This window comes from Lissotriton vulgaris, chromosome 11 (genome assembly GCF_964263255.1).
Source record: "Lissotriton vulgaris chromosome 11, aLisVul1.2, whole genome shotgun sequence".
Classification (NCBI taxonomy): Eukaryota; Metazoa; Chordata; class Amphibia; order Caudata; family Salamandridae; genus Lissotriton; species Lissotriton vulgaris.
This window is the reverse complement of record NC_141699.1, coordinates 209376880-209404078: the sequence shown is the minus strand read 5'-3', so window position 1 is coordinate 209404078 and position 27199 is coordinate 209376880. Positions and strand designations below refer to the sequence as shown.

The 27199-nt window shown below is 46.3% G+C and overlaps 1 protein-coding gene across 3 annotated transcripts in view; it reads left to right on the top strand.

Annotated features, from left to right (window-relative positions):
- The window catches only part of TRPV4 (transient receptor potential cation channel subfamily V member 4), a 619663-nt gene that overhangs the window by 414970 nt on the left and 177494 nt on the right, over positions 1 to 27199 (top strand). For all 3 annotated transcript variants that reach the window (XM_086943119.1, XM_086943118.1, XM_086943117.1), the window contains exon 6: positions 8195 to 8493. In XM_086943119.1, coding sequence (XP_086799245.1) covers positions 8195 to 8493 — 299 coding nt within the window. The remainder of the gene's footprint in view (positions 1 to 8194; positions 8494 to 27199) is intronic.

The following is a 27199-nucleotide window of genomic DNA, read 5'->3' as shown; positions in this document are numbered from 1 at the left end:
TCCTTAAGCTTAACTAAAGCCGAGACCGTTGCATTGCAAATGCTTGTTATTATTGTGACACCTTCTTGTAGTAATACAAAAATAACTCTAATCACTGGACTAAAGTCCACAGCTATTGTTTTTGCTGGTGTGGGGCTAGAACTAAGCTCGTTAGAAATATATCTGATGCCGGCGGCCACCGTCTGCGTCATATGTTGGGCCAAGGGGGTCCTTCTTGAGTGCAGTGATATAGCTTACACTAATGTCAACACTGTGGAAAAGGACAATTGACATCTTTCCTGTGTTGTCATCATTAGGCCAATTAGCACTTTCCAAACCTGAAATATCCTGCCTCTTTAATGTCACATAAAGTTAGCAGGTATATCAGCAAAGGGTAGGTGGAGCAGTGCAGCTTTTAAGAATGTACCCCTGTGACTGCATTGCAAGTGGGGCCTCAGGAGGTCTGAAACCCTGTATTACCCTTGTGGGGAGCACGTGCAGCTGCTTCTCTGTCACTGACATTGCACACCTGCAGTGAGCACAGGTGCAGGGCTGGAGGAGGTTGAAAGGCAATGGATGCTCAGGAGAATACATTTAATTATGGTCTGTTAGAGTAAAATTTCCATTGTACATTTATTTTCGACACTAACCTTCCCCCTCCACGCCGCCCCCACCATAGCCTGAATTGTTGACAATACCGAGTACCATTAGAAAATAATTATTTGCATGCATTCTATTGGGTCCCACAGCAACCAGTAAGAACACCTGTGTTAATCTGTGCTAGTTTATTGTTAATTAAATGTACAATTTTCATGCAATAATGTGAAAAAAAATTAAAACAGAATTTTATTGTTGCATCAAGTAAACAGTTAGGGTCTTCAATTCAATTAAAAAACTTTATTCGATTATTTGTTTACAATAATCATAAAAGTACATACATGCATGATACAATAAAATACATATAAAATACGGCTAATTTATAAATACTCATGTAAGAAAGGACATATTTTTCCTCAGATATACCGATTTTAGAATAAAAACAGCGGTAAAAAAACAAATGTCCTGCGAATCAAGTCCGAATAAAAGCCTCATAGCAGATTCAACAGTGGATACATTATATTTTTTAAAAAGTGGTTTCAAATAGATTTTACGGAGATGAAGGTAAAATGGGCAAATCAATAAAAAATGCTCCGGACATTGCTTTGAAGTCCCATCACATGGGCAAGGGGCAATAGTGTGAGTCTTAACATGCGGACACGCAACAAGCAAATGAACGGTCCCCATTCGCAGTCTTGTCAAAACATATTGGTGAGAACGAAAGGTGACCTTTTTAAGGTACCCTGCAAAGCCCGGTCCCAACATATTGTACTTATCATAAAAGACATGTGTAGGGTACAGAGAAGTCGCAGCATTACGCTTTAGAGTACTGGCCCTCATAAAAACGTATTTAAGTTCTTTCTTAGGGATGTCTATAACACCAAGTGGGTTATCACGAACATGCAATTTGAAGACATCCTTAAATACACAAATAATATAATTAAGCCAGGGGATACAGGAACATTTGTCCATGTGGAGACAATCTAAGATGATCTTCTTTGTAAACCCTGTCTGCTCCTTGACCCAAACAGATCTCCATACTAAAAGTGGTCTAAGACTTATCAAATCAGAAAGGTGTTCCAGACCAACCTCAAGGTGGATCAACTTGGTTGAGGCAGAGGGTGGTAAACAAAGAAGCTTTTTAACAAATGTATTTTCCTCCACCTGGAGCATTTTGTGATTACAGTGGCCCCATACCCCTGAACCATAGAGGGCCCAAGCAACACATTTATGGCAATATAAATACAACATGTCGAATATCCGCCTAGAGCCTAGCTTAGATGCAAACTTAAAAATGCCAAAGGCACACTTGCCCATTTTAGCTCTTACATTAGTCACTTCGGGAGCCCATATGCCCCCATTATTAAAAGTGATGCCTAAGTAACAAAATTTGTCAACCACTTGTATTGATTGATCCATAACTGTAAAAGGTCTTAATTTTTTGACTTTCTTACCACAGGCCATAATAAAAGTTTTTGAATTGTTGATTTTTAATTTTCTCCCGTTGATAAAATCCACAAATTTATCCATGAGTTTCTGAAGCCCGACAGGGGTTCTAGAAAGTAGGACCGTGTCGTCGGCATAAAGCAATACCGGAATAGGTATGCCGCCAGCAGTCGGTGCATCAGCACTAACAGCACGTAATTCGGACTCAATGGCGTTGATAAAAAGGGAGAAAAGGAGGGGGGCAAGGACACATCCCTGCCTGATACCAGAGCCTACAGGGATATTAGCCGAACACTCACCCTGTTGCCCATACCGTATCTTTGCCGATAACTTCCTATACAGTTGTGCCAGAAAGTAAATGATTTCCCGTGGGGCGCCCATATCCAGTAAAGTTGTCCACAGAAGCCCGTGGTCAACCAAGTCGAAGGCACTGGAGAGGTCCACGAAGCAAATAAACAGTGAGCCTTGCTTAGCGCGTGTATATTTGCCTATAATAAGGTCCAGGTTTATGCATTGTTCTATTGTGCCTAGCCCCTTACGGAATCCAAACTGGGAGTCCGCAAGGACACCATTTCCTTCGACCCAGTCCTCCAAGCGACTCAATAACACCCTACTCATGATTTTGAGGGAAGCAGTAAGGAGTGAGATGGGGCGATAGTTTTTTGCCTCTCCTCTCGCTCCTTTTTTATAGATAGGGATAATGATAGACTCCCCCCACACCTGTGGGGCCGAGGTCGTTGCTGCTGCATTAAACACCTTAGTCAGCAATGGGCTCCAAAGGGATACATTAGCTTTATAAAGATCCACAGGTACCCCGTCGGGGCCCAGTGCCTTCCCCCCCTTACTACACCGAATGGCTACATCCACCTCGGTGACTGTAATATTAAGGGGTAGGGGGGTGTCACCCACAGCATCCTTATCACTCCCTACATCTAATCCCTCGGGGTTAAAAATACTAGAAAAATGAGCCACCCACTGTTCCTCGCTCACCTGAGTAGACAGTGCCGGGAAATCATCCTTCTGGAGAAAAGGACTATTGACCGTGGACCAGAATAACTTAGTATCCCTAAGATCCACGGCCTTAGTCAGGTTGTCCCAGGCTTCTTCCTTTAGTTCCTGTTTTCTAGCCTTCAGGTGGGTTATATAGTTCCTCCTCACTGCCTTGACTGCTTCCCTATCCCTGGGTTTACGATTAAGAGCAGCTTTTAATTTTTGTAGGGATTTGGTACATTCCTTATTGAACCACCCACAGGTGGTACCTGGTGCCCTTAGGTTTTGTGCCAGTTAAAATATTAGCAATATTTTTATTGATGGTATCAAAACTAGCTAATATATCAGCACTACCTATATCAGGTTCAAGACAGCACTCTACCTCAACTAAACAGGCTGACACTATAGTACTTAATAAGCGTTCCTCGTTGTGCCTACCCCATTTAATTCTGGGGCCGTTTGGTCTGTGAGGAATTACGTCAGACACTGTACCGTACGACGCCTTTATCTTATCCCCCCACAAGGATAGGTACATTGTTAGGCGGTTGTGGTCGCTAAGGGCTGTCTACTATTTCGGGGGTGGTACACAAAGCAGTAATACTGGTGGAGACGATGAGGTAATCAATAACCGTCGCACAGTTCCTACCTACAAAGGTAGGTACCGGGTTACCCTCATTATCTTTGCCAGGTATCATAATACATAGATCCAATTTAAGCATGAGGGTGTTGAGAGAATCGCAATAGGTCGAATGTAGGAAATGGGCCTGATCTTCCCCTTCCTCCCCACCATAACCACACATTCTCGTGCCAGCAAAGGGACACATATGGATGTTAAAATCACCTCCCCACAGAATTTCAAAGGGCGCTCTATTTTGACCACACAACTTATCAACCTCCACATCAAGTTCATCAACTATAACAGTATTTAAATGGTTAAAAACATTGTTATAATGATTTATTACCAGGACATTTCTCCCATTCCTATGTTGCAACCATAACAGCTGCGAGTGCAGGCCAACAGTCAGATGGGTTTTCACTCGCACCGGCAGCCTAACAGACAGCAATATCACCAACCCTCCACTGGCTCTACCCATATTGGAGGCCTGGGCTGGACAATTATAGGCAACGTAACCATCAAGGTGGACATCTTCAGTCGCCCATGTCTCCTGGAGACATAGGATATCAAATTGGGTTAGAAATTCTAGCCACCCTAGACGGTCCACCTTGTTATTCCAACCGGCAATATTCCAACTCCCCAGCTTGTAACCTCCCACTGTTGGTCTTGCGTCCTCGTTGGACGAGGGTCCCATATAGGAGGGGGATACGTCCCTGATCGGGGGGTCATCCGGTAACCGGGGGATAATACCACTCGTCGGTAAGACCATAGGGGTTATAATAACATCAGCCGGGGTAAAGGGGTCCTGGTTACGTTGAGAGTGCCCAATACTATCTTCATTGCAGCTAGTAGTAGTATGTCCAGATAACGGAATAACCTTAGTAATACCTCTCTCCTCCATACCTCTGTCCACTTCCCCCCCATTATTTCCACATGTTCCCTCACCCACCCCCCCCCCCCCCCCCCGTGGCCAGCTGACTTCAATCGCAATCCTCCAGGCCACTAAACGGGTCAAACCTATTGGTGGTCTCTAGGGGCGTGAAAGACTTGAGATGGTCCATTCTCCTATGGGATGAGGAATTATATCTTGGGGCCACAATATTCCACCCGTACGGGTCGGCTATTATTGCAGGATGATGGCCAATTAGTGGAGATCCATTATTATACCCGGGTGGAAAGTATGGGTTTGGATACTTTTGCCTGAGTAAAGGTGGTGGAAGGGCTGGTGGGAATTGATGGTGGGGCGGGAACACCACTGAACGTGGATAGAAATATGTAAGAGGGCGAGGGGTGATAAGGTTACTATCATGATCAGAGGACCAGTTAAGTATAAAATGAACAGCATTCTGGTCTCTGAAATTTATAACCACTATGTCGCCCTCGATGTCCTTGGGTCTTCCCCCCAGCCAAGGGAGGCGACGAACGTGGACGATTTCGCCATTGATGTTATTAGCAATGGGTCTATACATACTCAACCAATGCATAATTTTTTTCTTCAATTGGGCAAAACCCTCACGTTTGTTCGCCTCTAGCTCTTGCACCCCGGTAAGAACCACCACGAAAGGCACTGCTTCCGGTGGAAGTTCTGGAAGGGGGCCCTTGCTGTAGTTGCCCCGTGTAGACCTCCCACTCCCCCTATCCTGCTTCTGGTCTCCAGTGGCTTGTCCTATATTCTTCGTCGGCCCACTAGCAGTTACAACAGGGGGCAATGTGAGTTTGCTTTTTGGTAATACAGAAGTAGCTTTAGGTATAATTTCTCTAGGAGTATGTAATGTTTGTGACATGTCCATGGTCTGAACCGGGACAGGTGTAGGGGTTATAGCTGGGGTTGGTATAATAGTAGTTTGTAGAACCGGTTTTGATGGTACCTTAGTGGATACTAACTTACTACCCATATCACGCTCTATCTTCCCAAGCCTATCATCCATTTTGTTAAGTCTTTCTACGATATCAAGAGTGTAAGTCCTTATAATAGACTCTATACTATCGATTAAGACATGGTTTGGGGATTCTTGTGGAGTCACAACAGCGGAAGAGTTATCAGATGTAGAGCTAGCCTCCACTGCTTTAGACGTAGAGCTTGTATGTATAGGAGGTGTGGCCAAGGTTCCCTGATCCAATGCAAGTACCCGCTCTCCCCCTGTATTAGCATTAACTTTAGTCCCAAAATCAGCATGATTGATTTTCTGCTTCGATAAGTCGGCCCTTTTCCGCCTTTTTTTGTTTGGTGGTGGGCCATAAATTTTAGTAAGCGTAACTTTTTTTGCCCTATTCCTTGCGGGTCTAATTTGCCTGGGAGTAGGGGTTATCAGTGCCTCGGTTATAATTGTGGCCTTGGTTACGCTGGTATTATTAGGGTTAATGGGGGCATTCACAGTATCCTGGGGACCAATGTCATCCGTGGGCGCATACTCTCTAAATATTAATGGAACACTATCCTGGGAAAGAGAACAAACATTCTCAGTTAAGGTCCCCTCCAAAGTAGAGATGATCAGAACGGGTGAATCAGTTAATGGTCTATTTTTCAGGCTTTCCACCGAGCGTCGACGCTCAGCCCGACGTTCCGCCAAGGTAGGAGTACTGGGGGTGTCCGTAACCGTTTTCTTAAAATAATTGTCTAATTTCCCATTGATCAGGCTCACTGGCTTATCAGGTCCGACAAGTTCCGGTGTTAGGATTTCAATAGACATAGTGGTCAATACAATACTAATACATCCCTGTGGACTCACTCCAATGGTCCTGGATGGTCCGATAATCGAACAGGGATTCTGGCCCAGCCCAGCCTCTTCTGGCCTCTGAGGGCCACAGAGGGCCCGCCCTTGTCCCGGGCTTCTCCCGGCGCACTCCCGCGCGCTCCCGCACAGCGGGATCACGTCTACCTTTAAATAACTATTAATGTGATTGGCGGGTGGGCGGGGCCGGCAGGGAGAGCAGCCCAGCTGGTCCAAATGGGGCGCGAAGGGACTCCTGGTCCTCGGAGTCCCTGCTGTTGCTCGCAGCCCTGCCGGTCAAAGATAAACTGCCCCCTTAAAGATGGTGCTTCCGCGGTTCTAGCCGCGCTGCGGGACCCACGAAGCGGGTCCGGCGAGGCGTTGCTGTAGGCAAATGCAGGCTCCAAAGGCTAAGACAGAGCAGTGTCGGCGTTCAGCGTTCTGGTGAGAGACCCACTCGCTTTCAGGTAGAGCAGGCTTTTGACACTGTGAGCGGGCGGGCGGGGCCGGCAGGGAGAGCAGCCCAGCTGGTCCAAATGGGGCGTGCAGGGACTCCTGGTCCTCGGAGTCCCTGCTGTTGCTCGCAGCTCTGCCGGTCAAAGATAAACTGCCCCCTTAAAGATGGTGCTTCCGCGGTTCTAGCCGCGCTGCGGGACCCGCGAAGCAGGTCCGGCGAGGCGTTGCTGTAGGCAAATGCAGGCTCCAAAGGCTAAGACAGAGCAGTGTCGGCGTTCAGCGCTCTGGTGAGAGTTAGGGTCTTATTTGCAGCCGTGGCCCGTGCAGGTAAGAGAGGTGAGGCCGGGTTGAGGAGAGATGCGACAGACGACCACGAGGGAAACTTAAATAATTTATTTTCCCTCGTTGTCGTCTGTTGAAATCCCCCCTCCCACCGCTCTTACCTGCACGGGCCGCGGCTGCTTATTTGAACCCATCGCAGTTACTATTGGTGAAAAGGTTCCAGGAATAAGCCTGCAAGTATTGTGGTGGAAGCCCTTATCATGAACACTCCGTTTGCAATCTAGTTATTCACTGCTTTGATATCAGAGCATAGACAAACCAGGCCGATGGTGGTGCTCTGACCGATGTTGATGGGCAAATAGAGTAATTCGGAGAGCACGAGCCACATGCTAATGAGGTGTCTCTTGAAGGGCCCGAGGTCCATTCCGAAACAAAGACTGGATAATGTTAGGCATATTTCGACTCCAGTGGCATCCCATTACATTAAAAGGCCCACTTTGCTGTTTGTTTTTACTTTGATTTTGTTCTTCTAGTGGTATTTTCCTCTGCTATTCTGTTTCGCATTTATGCTGCCAGTCTACTGCATTTTGTTTGACCACTTAAAATTTAAATTGAAAACGGTTGTATTGTTTCTTCCAGTAAAGTCGCATTATGCAACCCACATGGTCCTAAACTTTGGATATAATTTGTGTTGCAAGGACTGACAGTAATAACTCATTTTTTAGGTTGAGCATTCGAGACCTCTTGTATATACTTCACACAAAAAGAGCTCTAAGAGGCAATGTAGACCTTAAACCAAGTACATAGCACAGATGCCAAACAAAAAACAATCTAGGACGAGAGGAGATCTTTTGGTTTTCTGATCCTTTATTTCAGAAGTTGGAATGTAGAACACATACAGCCAAATAGGTACAGCCAACACGTTACACCCTTTGCAGGCTTCTTCAGGGCAAATAGAACAGGGGAATCTACAAAAGGTCTCAACTCAATAGTTGCTGGTTGCCGTCATTTGTTTCTAATACTTTTGAAGTGCTTTGTCTGGTGACCTCTTACAAAGACATGCCCTTATCTTCTTTTGACTTTAATTACTCACTTTTGTTGTCTGTTTTCTTTTCAGGTGAATTGCCTCTCTCTTTGGCTGCCTGCACCAACCAACCGGACATTGTACACTACCTCACAGAAAATGCCCACAAAAAGGCTGACCTGCGTCGTCAGGACTCCCGTGGCAACACTGTCCTTCATTCGCTTGTCGCCATCGCTGACAACACCAAGGAAAACACTAAATTTCTCACCAAAATGTATGATCTGCTGGTGATTAAATGTGTCAAACTTTTCCCAGAATGCAGTCTGGAATCTTTCCTCAACAATGATGGACTCTCTCCTCTGATGATGGCAGCCAAACTGGGCAAAATTGGGGTAAAAATGGTTTATGTTTAATTTGAAATTTACATTGCCTTTTGTTACTACTGACCTTTTCCCATCTGTTCAGCCTCTTCAAGGACTTCTTAAAACTTTAATTGACACAATATTTGCTTTCTCCATCTGTAAATACTTTGTGAGATATAAAGTATACTTTGATTTTTTAAACCCTGTCATGCTGGTGGACTTTCTTAACCTACTGCCAAACATATAAAGCATTAGGCCTTCCTGCCAAGCAGATGCACCCTGGCTTGATAATGAAACCTGGATTCCTCTTTACATTTTTATGAAGCATTTACCCTCCTGTCCTGCTAGTGAGGCCTCTGTCCCTCCTTTCAATGGATCCTCTGCCCTTCACTTTGGAGGTGAAGCCTCTATCCTTCCACCTGTTCTGATAGAATCCATGCCCTTCTGCCCTTCTCGCCCCTTTCGTGAAGCCTTTGTTCTTTTGCAATCCATGCCACCCCTGCTGCCTTTGCTCTCTTTGCTGAAAAATCTTGGTTTTTACTAACATACTGATTGAGGCATTATCAGGTTTGCTGTCCTGATGAGGCCTCAATCCTCGTGTTCTGCTAAAAGAGCTCTGTGGCGTCTGCAGGACAAAAGTACCTCCCTCCCGGCTGTTGTTCTGCTGATTTTCTCTTCATCCCTCCAACTGTGCTGTGAAGGTTGCATCTCCCCTGCTCACCTGAATCATTCTCAATTATTCCTGGCAAACTGATACAACTCTTTTGCTACCGATTCAGACTCTTCCTCCCCTTCCCTGCTGATGACCCACTGACCCTCCTGCTCTGTGTGGATGATGTCCCCACCCCCTGCTATACTAAGGCTTTTACATCGAAGTGACACTCAGGCGATTTCCATCCATTTTGCCCTGCTGATGAATCCTTTATACCTCCTGACCTGCTAATGACATATCTATCCTTCCAGGTTTTTAAAGGCGGTATCCTTCCTTCCTTGATAATGGAACCGCTGTCCCTCAGCCTGATTAATTCTACTTCTAATCATTGTACCCACTGCCTCTAAACTCTTTGCTTCCTGCCATGCAGATAAAATCACTATTCCTTTTAAACCGGGGAAGCCTCTAATTCCTCTGCCTCTCTGAAGAAGGGATATTCCACCCAGGAACTGAGAACTGGTTTGGATAGCGACCGAATACAGTGGGGCTGACAATGTTGGGAACACCTGGCTGAATAGGATTTAGAAGTAAGCTTACAGGAGGGTTTAGGAGTTAATCCTGAGGATGTGCAGGGGTAACCTCGTGAGAAATTGGGAATCTAGAGCACATTTGTATATCATCCTCAGCCATCAATAAAGGCATGTAGCAGCAACGTACAGGGGAATTTGAGTTCCTTCCGAAGAGTTTCTTGGGTATATATCGGCAAGTGGATTGTCTTAAAGCACACTTTACCCGAATATAATGTATGCGAAAACTGGATATGCTTTAAAATCAATTTTACAGGGGATTCTCCCCAATGTATTTGTAGAAATAATCGTGGCCCACAGTATATTTGATTCACACGAGGTCAATTTTGTATATGCTTCAAGAGTGATATTGTAGGAGAGTTTTTGTCTTCTCCCCAAATATTTTTTAGGTAGGGTATGTGGTATATGTGCACACTGAGCCTATATAATTGGTCACTAAGGGACCTGCAGTACTCCTTGGCTGCAGCATCAATACCCTTCGTAGACAGCGCTGCCAGTGCTACTTAGCCTATATCTGGAGTATCCCTTTCCCACTCCACACACTGGGATTCACTCAAAACCCATGATGCACCTTCTTAGAAATATGCAACAGCCCCCTGCGGCTGGGAACCCCTGACCACGGGGGCTGCTCTGCAAATATTCTTAGTCCACATCTGCAAGACCCTGTTCCTCTCACAGAAGTGGGACCCATAAAAACCCTTTTTAATGCTTAGCATTGTGGACCTGCATCACCAACCTTCTCTCCCAAAAGTCACAGACTGGTTTGCCATTACTTTGGAGCTGTTGCACCCCTTGCTATGCCAGAGCTCCTTACTAAATCCTGTAGACATTTACTGCCAAATCTTCCCAGTCCTGATCTGCTGTACTCTCTTTTGCTGGAGACAGCTTTGCAGAAACACCTCTGCCCTGAACTGCAGCAACCATTGTCCTCATAGGACCAGGATCCCAAAGCACTTGTGCCAAAGATGCTCAGTTGGGTCTTAGCCTCTTTGGCAACTAATGGGACATAACTTCCTGCATTCCCTCCATCCATATGTATGAGGTGGGGGTGGATCTTTTGGCCTGCAGGTTTGGGCAAGCAAGCCATCCTGACCTCATTGCTTGTTTGGTGTATTGCTTCTGCCTAGCATGAGATGAAGAGTGTTTGACAACTTCGGGTTTGATTACGAGTCTGGTGGTGCGTGAATCGCCAGATTCCTGGGGGCCCTGTGGTGGTGGTCTTCTGACCGCCCTATTACAATTTGGGCAGTCGGACTGCCATTGCCGCACCGCAGCTGCCAGGAAACCACATTTCCTGGTGGAAGTGCGGCAGTGTAGAGGCAGCAATATGCTTGGCGGGAACGCCAATCATATTGCAAGTTTCCTCTCCACCACGGTTTTGATGGCGGTTCCTCCTCCATGAAAACCGTGGTGAGAGCGGCCCACTTGTGCCTCAGGGCCCTTGGGCGCATGCACGGGGGCACAACATGTGCCCCCTGTGTGCATGCTCCCCTGTTCCTGCACGACATGGACTTTACAGAATATAAAAGTTCACTGGTTCTATGCATTCGCAGAGCAATGGCACGTGTTTTGGGTCTCCTGTATAGAAGTAGTATTTGTGTTTCACACTGGAGCACTGCGTTGCCTGCACTTATGTTAATTATATTATTATCTACACATATATATATTTTTTTTCAATAATACAAAAAATTTACCACAGAAGCCATTGTCAGCATTTTTTGATCAATTAATTGTACGTACTTATTTATGAAAGGCTACAAAAGTTTGTAGGTACCACTTGGTGTTTGAGTAACACATTGAATGGTGGCTTCTCCAAACGAATGGAGGAGGTTGGGTTATTGCTGTAAAAAGAGTCCCACAGTGGACGCTGTTTGCATATACGTGTGAAATGAGGCCACTTGGCAGTTTTGTGAGGGAGTTTGTGCAATGACTTTCATACTATTAACAAGATGCACATCTTTTAAATTTCGTGCACAGTTGCTTAGCGTGTGTTATCAGTGAGAGGATTTGTGGCCAGGGGCCCCTTCTATCTGTATACATGGCACTGTAAGTGTTCAAAACACGAGGGACAGTGGGGGCAGGGTTCTAACTGTCATGAATTGCTCACGTTTACCTGAGCTCCTTCTTTAAGGTAGAAATGGACATGTATTACACCACAGTTGAATTAATTTTGGAGTGACTCCTTTGAACAAGCTGCAGTTCTTTTTCTTAATACCTTACATACAAAGTATAGGGACTCCACTCTGTCAATTTACGTCTTGGTTCTAACCCATATAGTTTGGGTGGTGGCATTGTATGTATTTACTAAAATAAACTATGTGCACCTAAATACTGCTTCCATTTATAATATAAGTGAATCTTAATACAGTTTATATTATTCAGTCCAATCTCTTGAATTTCTCATCCCTTAAGTGCTGCTATTCATATTGAAAAGTATCTTACTTGCCAGCATTGGGTTTTAAGAAATTTCCCACAGCAGTGCTTTAATAGTCAGCTCTGAGGAAATGAGCAGTAGTGTGGTGAGATGCAGTAAACAGTTCACTTTGCAGAGTTAACTGGAGATATACATCTCTTCTGCTCCTCAAATTGGGTCACTGCTCAGACCACAAGCTTCTGGTGGTCTTATGGGATCTGTGCAATACATTTAAATTATTTGAACAATCGTCAGATAAGTGGTGAGCTTTAATGAAACTAAAATAAGTGTCTTATCAGCAGATTCTTTTTTTAATTTGTGTCAATTTAAGTTTTAGGCTATTGAAACTGTTATTCTACCTACTTGTAATATAACCAGGCAGGGTCCTCCTCCTCCAGCTATTAGAAAACTATACTGATGCTTCACCTTTCAGAGCAAACACATTCTAAAGCATCCAGCAATATTGGCTCTAGAAACATCATTATTCTCTAAAGCAGACTGTTTTTGTCACTGTCCCAAAAAGACGTAGGAGAGGTTTCTAAGGAATGCCTTGTGGTTTTTGTGGTGTGTACAAAATGTACTTCAACAAAGAATAGGGAGACTAAGAAGAACAAGTGGGGAGGGCCCTAAGAATGGTTGAGCAGTAGACAAAACACATCTGGATATGTAAGAACACTTAGCCAAGAAAGGTGGCTAGTAAAGATAGAGGAGGCAATTTTGAGAGACCGTAGGGAAGGTGGAAGGAGAAAATTATTCAAGGAATGTAGATTATTACAAATACATTTCAAACAGGAAAGTTGTTAGTGTTGCAAAATTGGAGGCGATCTTTGAGGGGGTTGTCTCTATTAAAATTGGGACAGCAAAGCAGAAAGCAGGGGTTTGCTGTCATGAACAAACTTGGGATTGGTCACTAGTGGGTTTCTTAACTGAAACCTGTATTCTAGGACCGCCTTGAATTAAGGCTCCTGTAAACCGCATGAACCTCACCTTTCCCAGTGGTCAGTACAGCTCACACTTACAACTACTTGAACTTCACACTCATCTTTCAGTCAGATTCAGGCTCTATATTCAATGATGTCATCACAGACTCTCTGCAGCTTTGGCTGGCACTAAAATGTACTGGAGTGAAAGACATATAACATTCACTGAGACACACCGCAATCGCCATGTAAACACCAACGCACAACCAAGAGTAAGAAGCCTGATTCAAAAACATACTTATTCTAAAACAAAAAACAGGTACAAGCTAGTGGAATCCCAATTCCATTTTTGACAAAAGGTTCCTAAATCCAGAAATCTTTTACTCCTTTCAGGGCTGACTTATGTAATGAGTCAGGATTTGACCACAGTCGGTGAGAATACGCCTGAAATTAGTGTATGCATGGGTGCTGCCAGTGAAGGTATGTATACAGTCAGTGATGGTATGTGTGTGTGTGTGTGTACATTAATTGATGTCATAGATGGATTTAGTGAAGATATGCATGCATGACACAAGTGCAGTTATGCATGCGTTCATTAAGGTGATGTGTGCAGTCAAGTGAAGGTGTGCAAGTAGTTGATAATGTCATGGATGTAGCCATCGAAAATTGTCAACAATGTGATATACAGTGTGCTGTCACCCAAACATGTCCTTTCTAGTGCTAAAAAGACTGACTGCAACTAAAAGTAATTTAATCTGAAAAATAAATTGGGTCTAGTAAGCAGAGTTGAAAATGTGAGTCTTTAAAACCTTACGAAAAGCAAGGTGGCTATTGATTTCCAAGCTCTGTCCACCGCAAAAATGAAAGGTCGGAGACCAGAATGGCTCTGGTGTGTCCCAGAGACCACTAGGAGATGGTAGGTGGCAGATTTGAGGGGGTCGAGTCGTGACATAATGGGCTAATATCCATTGGAGAAATCGGAGGACCGAGTGGTAGAAGGCACAGAGACTTAAACTTAAAGCGACCAGGGATAGGTAGTCAATGCGGGCAAGCCAGGTGTGGAAAAGAAAACAGAGCTGTGAGGAAGCCGAAACGTGACAAGGACTGTTGGGTTCTAAAGTCTGGACCATGCAGCAATTAACGATGCAGGAAGGTCCCGATAGAGTTGCAGCAGTGAAAGAATGATGCCCTGGAATATTGTTTGTAGAATTGATTGAGGAAAGAGCAGAGTAATTTTGCAAAGTAGATATGATAGAACCAAGGGGAGAGATCTCTGGCCCGATTCTGGGCAGTGGCTAGATCTGCAGGCCACCAGTTTAAACAATTGTTGCCAACTACTAGAATCCTAGTTTTGTCCGTGGTGGTTTTAAGTGAATTTCTCTTTAGCATCAATGTGAAACAAGATCTCTGTATTTTCAGCGTAGGTCATAAAGAAACGTCCAAAGGAGTGGATGAAATTGGCCAAGGGGGAAATGTACACGTTGGACATGGTGGGCTCAGGGAAGCAGGGTCAGCTTGGGAAGGCGGGCAGTCGGGCATTGGGCGATGGGCCGGTGCCTAAGGGTGACATGTGAACCCATTTTTTAAGGGCTTCTGCTTTGTTGTGTCCTGCCACGCCATTACACTTCAGGCTGTGGAGGGCGTGTGTGTTCGAGCTGTGTTCAATGCTCGGCGGGCAGGAAGGTCTCTGGCACCACTTCCGGCTTAGTGCTTCAGACGCTCGGAGCAGCAGGCTAGTTGCTGCACCCGGCGTCGGAGGAGGCAGATAATCCATGGCCATGACGCGACTGCGCCAAAGGCAAGCCCGTCTGCGCGCGCCCGACCGGGGCCGGGGGCCAGAACCCCTACACCTGCTCCACCAGAGCTCCTCAGTTATTCCAGTGCCCGTCTAAGGCAGCTTAATAAACTCCCCAAGGCCAACTGCCTCCACTCCCTATCAGTCGATAGCCTCCATCCAAAATGCCTTCACTGTCCCTTTCCCCCCCTCTCCAACATACTCATCCTCCCCCTCAAACCCAGGTTTCAGCATCTATCTGCTAAACTTCAGATCCCTCCCTAAGCATGCAACGGAAATCTCGCTCTTCCTAGAAGACCACTCCCCGAGCTGCTTTTTTTTAACTGAAACCTGGCTGACAGCTGCGATCCAGATATAGTACAAGCCCTCCCTCAGGGTTACGCAATCCAGAGGGCAGACAGATCCTCAGGTAGAGGTGGAGAAATCACGATTATCTATAAGGATCACCTCACATGTCGCCTCCTTGGCAGCCCTCTCCTGAACTGCGAAAATGTCCTCTTCTCTGTACAATTCATCCCTGTCCTCTCACTCTCAGGAATCCTGATATACCGCCGCCGGGGACAATAGGTGCCTTCTGCAATTCCCTAGTAGAAAACGCCATTCACTTAGCCAGCAGGTCCACACATTTTTTGCTTCTTGGGGATTTTAACCTTCACTTCGATGACCCTAAGGCGACTGCTGCATTTGAATTAGAAATAGACCTTGCGTCCATTCAGCTTGTGCAAAAGACTCTTCTCCCCACTCACTCCCAGGGACAGTGCCTTGACCCTGTGTTCTCTAATGTGGAAACACTCCATGGAAACAACCCGATTCCTATCCCGTGGTCTGATCACCTCTTGGTCCCCCTGTCCTGGCATTCTCGCTCTTCTCTCCCCCTGGTCCCTCTTCCTCATGCCCTTGTCTGGCCTTGGTCCAAGCTCTCTCAGGAGCAATGGATCCGCGAATTAGTAAAAAATACACCCAGCCCATCCCTTGCCGGGTGACAATGTACAACAAATTCTGCAGCTGGATAGGTGACTCTCTGGATACCATCCTCCCTAAAGTTAGGATCACCAAAAAACACAGCTCTCCCAGGTCACCCTGGTACTCAGCCGAACTTTGCATCATGAAACAGAGCTGTAAAATCTTAGAAAGAAGATGGTGTAAAGTCTTTGCAACTGCAAGCAAGCGCACCAATAGTGATGCCATACGCAGCTATAGGGAGGAAATGAGGAAAGCTCAGGCAACCTTCTACGAGGGAAAAATTGAGCATGCCGCTAACTCCCCTAGAGAGCCTTTGCCATAATAAAAAGACTTCTTAAATGCCCAGACCCCATGGAACAAGCTGCAAAAACCAAGCTGAGTTTTTCAACACCAAAATCCAGAACATCTTAAAAACTCTTCCCCCACCGACCTGTCAATAGGTAGGCCCACAGCTGATCTTCCTCCCGCCACCCACCATCCGGAACATTTCCCCCCCTTTCCCTGGGAACTCTCCTGGCACTTCTGCCTACAGTGAAGAGCGGATCACCAAAAGACCCGGCGCCTGTGAATGTACTAGCCAAAATCGCCCCCACTATCGGTCCCACAATCACCCACATGATCAATACTTCTCTTGATTCAGGCTTGATTCAGCGGCCCTCATCCTCCTAGACCTCTCCGCGGCATTCGACACTGTCTGCCACCGCACCCTGGTACAGCGCCTCAGCAACGCTGGAATCCAGGACAAGGCGCTGGAATGGATCATCTCCTTCCTCGACGGAAGAACACAGAGAGTCCGCCTACCACCGTACAAGTCAGAGGCCTCCCAAGTCATCTGCGGCGTCCCTCAAGGGTCATCTCTGAGCCCCACCCTCTTCAACGTCTACATGAGCCCCCTCGCGGCCATCGTACGCAAACACAACCTCAGCATAATCTCCTACGCCGACGACACCCAGCTGATCCTCTCCCTGACCAACGACCCCGCCTCCGCCAGAGCCAACCTGCACGAAGGGATGAAAGAGGTAGCCGAGTGGATGACGACCAGCCGCCTGAAACTGAACTCTGACAAGACGGAGGTCCTCATCCTGGGCTCTTCACCCTCCGCCTGGGACGACTCCTGGTGGCCCCCCGCCCTGGGCACCGCACCCAAACCGACAGACCATGCACGCAACCTGGGCTTCATCCTGGACTCCTCCCTCTCCATGACCAGGCAAGTCAACGACGTCTCCCCGGCGTGCTTCAACATCCTACGCATGCTACGGAAGATCTTCTGGTGGATCCCCACCGAGACCAGGAAGACCGTCACCCAGGCCCTCGTCACCAGCCGACTGGACTACGGCAACGCCCTCTACGCCGGTACCACCGCCAAGCTCCAGAAGAGACTCCAGCGGATCCAGAACGCCTCAGCCAGACTCATCCTCGACATCCCACGAACCAGCCACATCACCGGACATCTGAGAGACCTTCACTGGCTCCCCGTCAACAAAAGAATCACCTTCCGCCTCCTCACCCACGCACACAAAGCCCTACACGACCAGGGCCCGAGCTACCTCAACAGCCGAATCAACTTCTACGCTCCCAAACGCCACCTCCGATCAGCCAACCACGCCCTCGCCGCCGTCCCCCTCATCCGAAGAGCGACTACGGGAGGAAGGTCCTTCTGCTACCTGCCCGCCAAGACCTGGAACTCCCTCCCAACCGACCTGCGCCTGACCCAAGACCACCTCTCCTTCAGGAAGAAGCTGAAGACCTGGCTGTTCGAGCAGTAGCGGCACCCCCCCCCCCCCCCCCCCAGCGCCTTGAGACCCTACGGGTAGGTAGCGCGCTATATAAGTGTCACTGATTGATTGTCCCTCCTCTCTGGAAGGAAGCAATGGTAAAAACTCTCCTTAAAATTCCCCACCTCGACCCTTCGGATTTGGGCAACAATCGCCCTATATCCCTTTTGCCAGGAATTTCTAAAATCACAGAGAAACATGTAAACTGCACCCTCTCTGAGTTCTTAGAAACCTCCAACCTGCTTCACCCCTCACAAACTGGCTTCTGGCCGGGACAGAGAACAGAAACTGCCCTGTTGGCTGTCGTTGAGGAAAGCAGGAAATTGCTAGATGCAGGAGGTGCAGCAGCCATCCTTTTATTAGATCTAAGCGCAGCCTTCGACACAGTGAATCACCAGGTCTTGATTCATTGCTTTGGCAAGCTTGGAGTATATGGTACCGCACTGAGCTGGCTGCACTCGTTCATGAAAGGCCGTACGTTTCAGGTTTTGAAGACGGTATGTGTTCCAAACCACGGCTCCTCCGGTGCGGCGTCCCTCAAGGTTTGTCGCTGATCCCGACACTTTTTAACGTATATATGGTCCCCCTGGCATCCATTGTAGCACCTTTTGGGATCCATATGGTTTCCTACGCTGACGACACCCAACTGGTTGTAGCCCTGAATCAATCTGCCCCCCACTCCTCGACCTTGAATGCCTGTCTTACGGAAGTGGTAAACTGGATGGGGTCCTCCCACCTGAAACTGAGGCAAAACCGAGAACATGACCCTGGGTAACTTCGATAATTCTGTTCTTAGAACCATCTGGCCACCCTGCATGGGCCCAGTTCCATCCCCTAAGCCCGAAATTAAAAGCCTGGGCATCTGGCTGGATCATAATCTGACGTTCCAAGCACAGGCCAGTAAGGCCTAATCAGAATGGCTAGGAAAGTGCTCCCCCTGTTCCCTCCCCAAGCCAAAAAAAACATGGTCCAGTCTATACTGCTCTCTAGACTGGACTATGGTAATGCACTCTACAGAGGTTCCCCTGCCACCGTGATCAACAAACTGCAGGTCATCCAGAACTATGCAGCCAGACTGTTGACAGGAACGTCAAAACTGTCTTCCGCCAAACTCGCTCTCCGTCTCTTACACTGGCTGCCAGTAAGACAGCAAATCAGTTTCAAATCCCTTTGTATTGTTCAAAAATCACTTCACGGGTTTGGCCCTCCCTTGATCTCAGCCATGGTGCAACCCTACATAGCTAGGTGACAGCTGCGATTGGATGACCTCCACCTCATCGTAACTCCCATAATAAAACGTGCTAGAAGTAATGGCAGACTCTTCTCCCTGAACGCAGGCAGACTCTAGAACGCTCTGCCTCTCCATCTCCCGTCTGAACCCAGCCATCGCTCCTTCAGGAAACAGTTAAAAACCTTCCTATTTCCTTAAAGCACTCCTCTTCGTTCTGTCATCCGGACCAATATGTTCAGCCTAGCGCTGGGAGGCCTCCGGGTAGCCATGCGCTCTATAAATGTCCCTTCATTTCATTTCAGGAGGGTGGTAAGTGTGACAATCAGCCTTACTGGGGGCCAGCCGTTGCTCCATTTGTTGGGCCATTCTTCCGGCTTGGCCCTGAAGCAGCGTCTTGCCCCCAACTCCTCTCCTCATATTGAGGCAATGGTGGGTGGCAGCATGCAAATGCCTCACTGGGGGGGGGGGGTGCAGGTAGTTTTCTGGCTATGGGCCAACTACATCTCAGCACCTCCCCCCTACCCCCTCCCACCACCCATGCCGGCCCCCACCTCCCCCTACCCCCAGAGCAGCAGTAACTGTGTCCTTTTTCTTGAGCCCTTCACTGCAAGGCCATCGCCCTGAGGTTCTAGAGGGCTGGAGAGAAGCCTTCCTGGTGGGTGTGTTTGTATATACATAGGCCTCGCTGTGCAGCAACCATTATTAACCTTTTATTAAACTAGAGAGGAGGTTGTGTTACAGCCACTAACTTTTGAATTTGGAAACCAGATTCCAGTCCCAGCGTAGGCTCACAATCCTGGGCTTTACTTCACTTAGTTTCCCAACACGTGAAGTAAAAATTAATTTGATCTTGTGCAGTGTAACAGGTGCTCGTGTAAATCACCCTATGTAAAACTATAAAAAAGCGATTAGAAAAAAAGCAGCAATTTATTTTATGTTATCAAATTCTGCACTGGCCAGAGCATAATGAGTAGAGAGCGCTCTATATATAAAAATACCCATATTATTTTGTAACATGGCTTTTCTGTCTTTGCTTAGTTTAACTATTAGTCACAGATGAGTAAAGCAGCTTTAGAACACATTTTAAGATGCTTTCATCTTATCTTGACTGTTTCAATACATACTGATCAGAGTTGCAAATACAGACTTTTGGTGATTTTCTTCATTTTTTCATACCGGCCAGGATATTAAAATATAGGCATGTCGGTAAAAAAAACGGCCAGGTGGCAACCCTAGCCAGGTCAGGTATTGTGGCCCTTGGGACATTTCATTTCACCTCGCCAAAATGTAGTGCTTCTCGTTTTCACCAATCTTACTGATTATATAGGCTTTAAAATGCTTAGGTTACCAAGCATTTTTGTAAAAATGAGTCCAATGAGACTAAACAAATGATGTTTTATGAATAGGCACGATCCGTGAATGTGAGCCACTTTTTTTGGGACTGTCCGGGCCGAATTGCAATCCCAATCCGACCCCGCAGGGAAGATCCCTGTGGAACAATTGGCTTCACAGTGATTGGCTTGAGTGAGGATCAAAAAAAGGAAAAACTCTTCGTAAGCAATCTGCCAGGTATTGGGTGATACAGGCAAGAGCATGGTCGTCGATAATGATTTTAGAAACCCGATACAGCAAATTCTCATATTGCATTGCATCAGAGATGGCAAACAAGTCTCAGCGGATTAAGGATGCAGTGCCTTCCTGATACACTTTTAATCTAAGAGTTGTCCAAGGTCATGACTAGAGCAGATCCAGTGCTGTGTTAAGAGTGGACAAGATTGACAGTGATCAGTGAGTTCCTGCATCAGTCAGCGGGAGGTAAGTGGAAGAAGTTGTGTAGAGTCTTTGATTGTGTGTATGTCTTTAAAGGCAGGCACGCAGTCTCTGAGGGGGTGTTCACAATCAGAGGGCTTCTCTGCAGCCAATGAGCCAGAGAGTGCACTGAAGGTGTGTAGAAGAATAAATATTAGTAGTTTTTCAAAGTATATACACATCTAAACAGAATTTTAAATTCTAAAGCGTTTTGGAAATGCGAAGGGATTTGAGATTGGAGATTGGAGGCTAAAAATTTAGTTGAGAAGCACAAATACTGCAAACAGTAGTGTGGAAGATTGGTGGGTGGCCTCACTGAAGCTCTAGTTTGCTCTGACAAAAGAAGAGGCTGTGATAGGAGCATAAAAGCTAGCGAAATGGGAGAGTCTAGTACATCCTCTTATAAAAATAGGAGCACACTTAGAAAAGCTCAAACCTTCACATTACAATTAACATTTTTGTATGTAAATAAAAATTAAAAAAATCATATTTTTTGTATTTTTTGATGTATACTTATATCTGTAGTTCTGGGTATTTTTTTTGTTTCATGTCATAGAAATTGTTTCCGTGAGGGCTCCTCTGCTTCCCGTCGTGATTCAGGGGGAGTCCACAGAGTCAAAGTTTAAGAACCGCTGCCATACCTGAAGCAGAGAGACTAACAACTGTACCTTTAAGTCACAGGGAAATGCAGTCCTACCAAGTATCACGCATTTGGCGTTAGACTAACGCATTTCAGTGCGGTGCTCCCCATCACCGCACTGACATCATTGTCACGCATTTATAGCGCCTCAGCTGTGTGCTCCACTAGTAGGAAAAGCTTTAGCTGACAGAATGCTCATCGCGCGCCAGTTGAGGCAGGAATTGGGGCTGGCTTAGCTCCTGGTTAGCAGGAGTGGCTACAATGTTTCATTGATGCCGTGGCAATTTACGTAATGACCTCACCTCATGAGTCTTCACTGCTTCTTTCATTTTCGTAATCGACAATAGGTGGCCCTGGCCGCCCGCGTCGTGAGAGAACCCCAGCTTTAGTTCTTTGGCTGCGTAGTTTGAGAGGGTAACTGCGCACTGTGGCATGCCCCGCCGCCGCGCGCTCAGCAGTAATCATGCGGCCGATTGACCCGGATCGCGGCGGCCACACGCAGGACAGTGATGGTGCTGTACTCAGCAGCCTGGTCGCCCTGCACTAGACCACTGCAGCTGTGATGAAGCAATGCCGCACAAGTTGGTCAGCGTCCTGGGCCGTGGCGCTACCTGCCCCAGACAGGCCGGGACAATGTCAGGTGGAGTTGTCCGTGTCGCGGCAGACCCCGCCCGTACAGTCATGGTGCTGGCTGCCACAAAGTAAGTGTCACTGTAATAATCTTATCACGCTTCCGATTTTAATTCTGCCCCTAAAAGTAAAAGTTAACTCCTGAGCGATGTGCTGCAGAGTCACACTGCCGTCTGCACAAAATTCCGTTCACCGCGTTTCCAGTCTGGACCACTAGCTGAGGGAGTGCTGATTGTCATGTTACTGGGCCTGTGCAATCGTCATGGAGAGCTGGTTTTGGCATGTCGTCGTCACTTTTCACAATGGGTCGCGGCAATGTCACCTGCCCTTAGGCCCGCCGTGCACGACACTTAACGGTGGTCTGTGCTACAGGCCCGGTTCTAGAGGGTGGGCCGGGTGGGCCAGGCCCACCCAAAAATGACAACTACAAAGAGTATCAGAGGGTCTAGAACTAAAAGAGTTTAAGGAGTGATAGACATCAGCCTGACAGTACAAAACCCTTTGACTGACTGACCAAATAGAAGATGTGCTTCAACATCTCAGGTGGATGAGGAAAAAACTATCAGTCACCACTCGGATCCGCCCTTCATCATTTGGGATTTATCCATACCATCCGTATGAGTATGTTTTGTCACAGTCAAAGATAGACCAGATGGTTAGAAAGTCTTCTTTGCCGCATCAACAACAATATGGTATATCACTCAGTAGTAGTTAATGAGTGGAAAGAGGGGTGATGACTGTGGAGTGCAGTGCAGAAAAAGTGAATGAAAATAATAAACAATGTGTTATAAAATTGGATGAGAGAGCGTAGAACCAACTTTATTCAAATGACGCTCACTTGTCCAAGATTAAAAATGTTTCCAAGGACAGTCAAATGGACTGTCTAAGGTAAAGCCAGGTCAGACCACTCGGATGGTATGGATAAATCCCAAATGATGAAGGATGGATCCGAGTGGTGACTGATGGTTTTTTCCTCATCCACCTGAGATGTTGAAGCACATCTTCTATTTGGTGAGTCAGTCAAAGGGTTTTGTACTGTCAGGCTGATGTCTATCACTCCTTAACCACATCGCCGCTGCACCAATTCCCCCCCGGTGCTGAACTTTTCAGATTTACAGCATTTTATGACGAGCTGGGCTCGTCATCAGTGTGCGAGGAGGCTACACCATGACGAGCCCAGCTCGTCATGAGTGTGGAAGGGGTTAAACTCTTTTAGTTCTAGACCCTCTGATACTCTTTGTAGTTGTCTAGTAATTGGGATCTGTATTCAGAGCTAGGTCTTTAAATATTCCCAGGGTCCTACCCCACCGTTGTATTTTCTTTGCCACCCAAACATGAGCCTGGCCCACCCAAAGAGGAGCCTTGGCCCTGGCAGTGAGGGCTTGAAGGCAGGCGTGCAACGCACAGGTCGTGTCTGTCAGCCCGGGCCGAGACAGATTCCTGGGCTCGCACACAGAGACAGTATTAGAGATTATCATAGCCCCCCACCCGAGTACTTGACAGGTCTTTAAAGACCATTAACATGTTAATGAGGCTTTGGTTATTTTTTCACCCCTTCATCTCTGTATTTTGAAAGGTGACAAATCCTTTCTTTGACAACGGTAACCTTTGGTAACCTTTTTCTACTGTTCTGCTGCGTTGATATTTATTTTTCTATGCAGCGCAGGAGAAAAGAAGTTTGTTTATTCCTAGTCACCTTTCCTAACCCCTGCAGTGGCTTATCACATCAGGCTGTGACACAAAGTTTGACTAATAGAGTAGGTAAGAGAATGTTTTACTACATTTTTTTTCTTTTTAAAATCTGCACAGGCCCAGCAGGACACATACTTCGTGTGTGCTTCATTTAAACAGTTTTTTTTATCAATATTGTGGCCAATGCAGGACAACAATAAAATGATACAATATGCCCAGATAACGCTGGTGATTAATGATCATGCTGGAGAGCAATCATTTGTTTGTTAGTAGTTTTTAAATGCAGATGAACTGTATTTTATGTAGAAGCTCAGTGGGTTACTGCCTTTGTCTCAGACATCCTTGTGTTACTTGCAGTTCAGAAGGTACAATCCTAACATAGGACAGTGACCAATGAACTGTCACCAAAGAGCTGCCTACAAACATGAATGGTAAAGTTAAAACTTTGCTTTTTTTGTTTTGTGATATAGTTAGAACTTACTCAGTCTTTCATTATTCTACTGTTGCTAAAATGAGTATGTTTGGGCAGATGTACATTTTTATCAGTAAAGCTGACCCCCATGGAATACTCTTTAAATCCTAAGTTTGTGTTTCCCCATATCAAACCCTTTTAAAATATACTGCCCACCAGTATGGATGACGTGATTCATACACCTTGTAATCCTCATTTGCTTAAGTAACATTCCCTATAGGCTGATTTACATACTTGTATGATTCATTGTCTCTGTATAATGTGTGTGTGATGTAAAGTACTGACACACACTACACTGATATGAGTAGCGCTATACAACAAATGAAATGCATATGAGAGAGGGGCTATGTAAAGATGAGGGGCACTGTTGGAGGGTGGCAGTGAGGGAATCCGAAGAGGAGGTAGTGGGAGGGGCTATGGAGCGATGAGGGGCACTGGTAGAGGATGACAGTGAGGGAATCTGAGGAAGAGGTCATCGGGTGGGGGAGCTAGGGAGAGATGAAGGGCACTGGTGGGGGTGGTAGTGAGGGAGTCAGACGAGGAGGTCATGAGGGGGAGGGGCTACAGAGATAAGGGGTACTGGTCTTCGAGGAGGAGGTCATGAAGGGGAGGGGCTATGGGGGATATGAGGGGCACTTGTGGTGTGAGGAAATCCGAGGAGGAGGTCAATAGGGGCGGTAATGGAGGGATGAGGGGCACTGTTGGAAGATAGTAGTAAAGGTATTTACTGAAAAAGAGGTTAATATTGCGGTGCCAAAAAAGACTTTCGCATCAGTCATGGCCTTTCGGTTTTTGTTTATTTAATTAGCAGTCGGGTCATAAGGGCTACTGTGGAACATACTTTAAAGTGTGTGCTAATTATATTTACTGCTATATTCAATGTTTTAAGTTTGAAGGTGATTTTACTAATGTTTTTACCGGGCAAAATGAAAGTGGAGCCCGATGGTGCCCGATATGGGGCAGGGGCCCAAGGTCAGCTGTGAGATAAGGTGCACTGGAGAGGAGTAGTGGATATTCAAGGCTGTAAGGGAGTATGTTGCAGAGTCTGGGGTCAGGTGGAGGTAGTAATGAAGATGGATTCTCCCTGAAGGCTCGCACAGGGGGAGCCCGAGAAGTGTCACTTGCCTGATCCTCCCACCTCAGAAACCTCCTCTTCCCATCAAAGGAACATTACATGGAAAAAACACTTTTTGAGAGTGAGGACATTTAGAAAGAGATTTGGAAAAGAGTGCGTTTTGCTGGGCCTTGCAAGACTAAGAAGAGATAAAGGAGGGCCGCGAAGTAGGCCTGCCCAGAAATATATGCGACAAATCGAGCCCCAGTGGCCCACCCAAATGCACCCTTGGCCCACCCAAATAAAAATTCCTGGAGCCGGGCCTGCTGTGCTGCAAGTTTGGCCCGGCGCAGGTTATATCTCTACCTGCTCCTGCCTCCTTCAGCCAATCTGGACATAATCGACCGGCCCGAAGGGATTTGAATTTCTCCCTTAACAGTGAAGCCTCCAGCCATGTCATGTGTCCTTGTCTAGAGAAGAGGCGGGCTGCGACTGCATCCCTCACCTGAGGTGGGAGAGAGACACCACAGCAGAAAGGCTGCCTGTCATGGCGCCAGCAGCCCTGCAAGACCCTCAAAGAGCACAGCTGGCCTGAGCGGAGCCGAGAGCTGCAGTGCGAGCTGCAAGGCCATCCCTGCAGTGTCTGTGTGCAGCGGTCTGGGATATGCAGCTGTGATACACTTCCTCACAAGCTCTTTATAATAGTTGAATGGCCCTCATAATTACACAAAAATTATGAAAATGTCACACATAGCAATCGGAAACCTTGGCAGCTATGGAAATGCAGAAAAATATTCTGGCTGCTTTGTTAATCTATTTTCCAATAACGAGAGACCCCATGCCTAAGATAAATAGGTTATACTGACAAACACTGTGCTTATCTAGACAGCCAGAATGATTATCTTGTCCTTTTCAAATTTCTGTGGTTTAATATTATGTTTTGTATGAGTGGAGTGCTGCTGCCATCTTGTGGTCAATGCAGTGCATTAAATTAGAAAATTGATGGATCGGTCATTTTCAGCTTTTCACCTCTTGGTATCGAGTACAGGGCTAAGGGTATTCTTTCTCATTATTTACGCTACTTTTTATGCTGCAAAGCGTTAACCCTTTGAAAACATTATCCCACCATTATTAGTTGCATGAAAAAAATGATTTTTTTTTTTTTGATGAGCGAGTCTGTGCAAAAGCGGAACAGCTTCTCTTATGGGTTTACTGCTCAGGCGTCCAGTGTTCACCAGGTCAACGGGTGCTTGTGCACAGTCAGCAGTGCATTGTCTGCAGTCACTGAGGGCATGCACCCAACCAGGCATGGTTTCGGTGTAGTCGGTGTGGCCATAGGGATTTCAGTGAGGACCTGAGCAGTTGCTGCTTAGCAACAATTATTTGATGTACTGATAAATGCTGCTAAGACAGCAACATATTTTGTAGGTCTTCATGTGTTCTTCTCTAGTGCATTTTAAATATTTGAAGTTTTAAACAATGTACTTGAAGATTTCATGTTGCATTTTTCCGAAGACCTTAAGAGTACTTTATGTACAACAAAAGTAGCAAGCATTTGCAATGCAATAGGTCTCGCATTTGCACCAGTTTGAGCTATTGACATTGTAAATGACAATGCCTTTTATTTTTGTTTGTTTTTAAAACATAAATAAAAGGCATTGTCATTTATAATGCCAATAGCTTAAACTCTTGTATACCGAACAAGTAGATATTCTATATATCTGCAGTGATAGTGATCTCACACCTATATCTCCAGTGAGCGTGATCTCACACCTATATCTGCAGTGATGGTGATCGCACACCTATATCTGCAGTGATGGTGATCTCACACCTATATCTGCACTGATGGTGATTTCACACCTCTATCTGCAGTGATGGTGATCTCACACCAATATCTGCAGTGATAGTGATCTCACACCTATATCTGAAGTGATGGTGATCTCACATCTGTATCTACAGTGATGTTGATCTCACACATATATCTGGAGTGATGGTGATCTCACACCTGTATCTGCAGTGATGGTGATCTCACACCTGTATCTACAGTGAAGGTGATCTCACATCTATATCTGCTTTAATAGTGATCGCACACCTATATCTAAA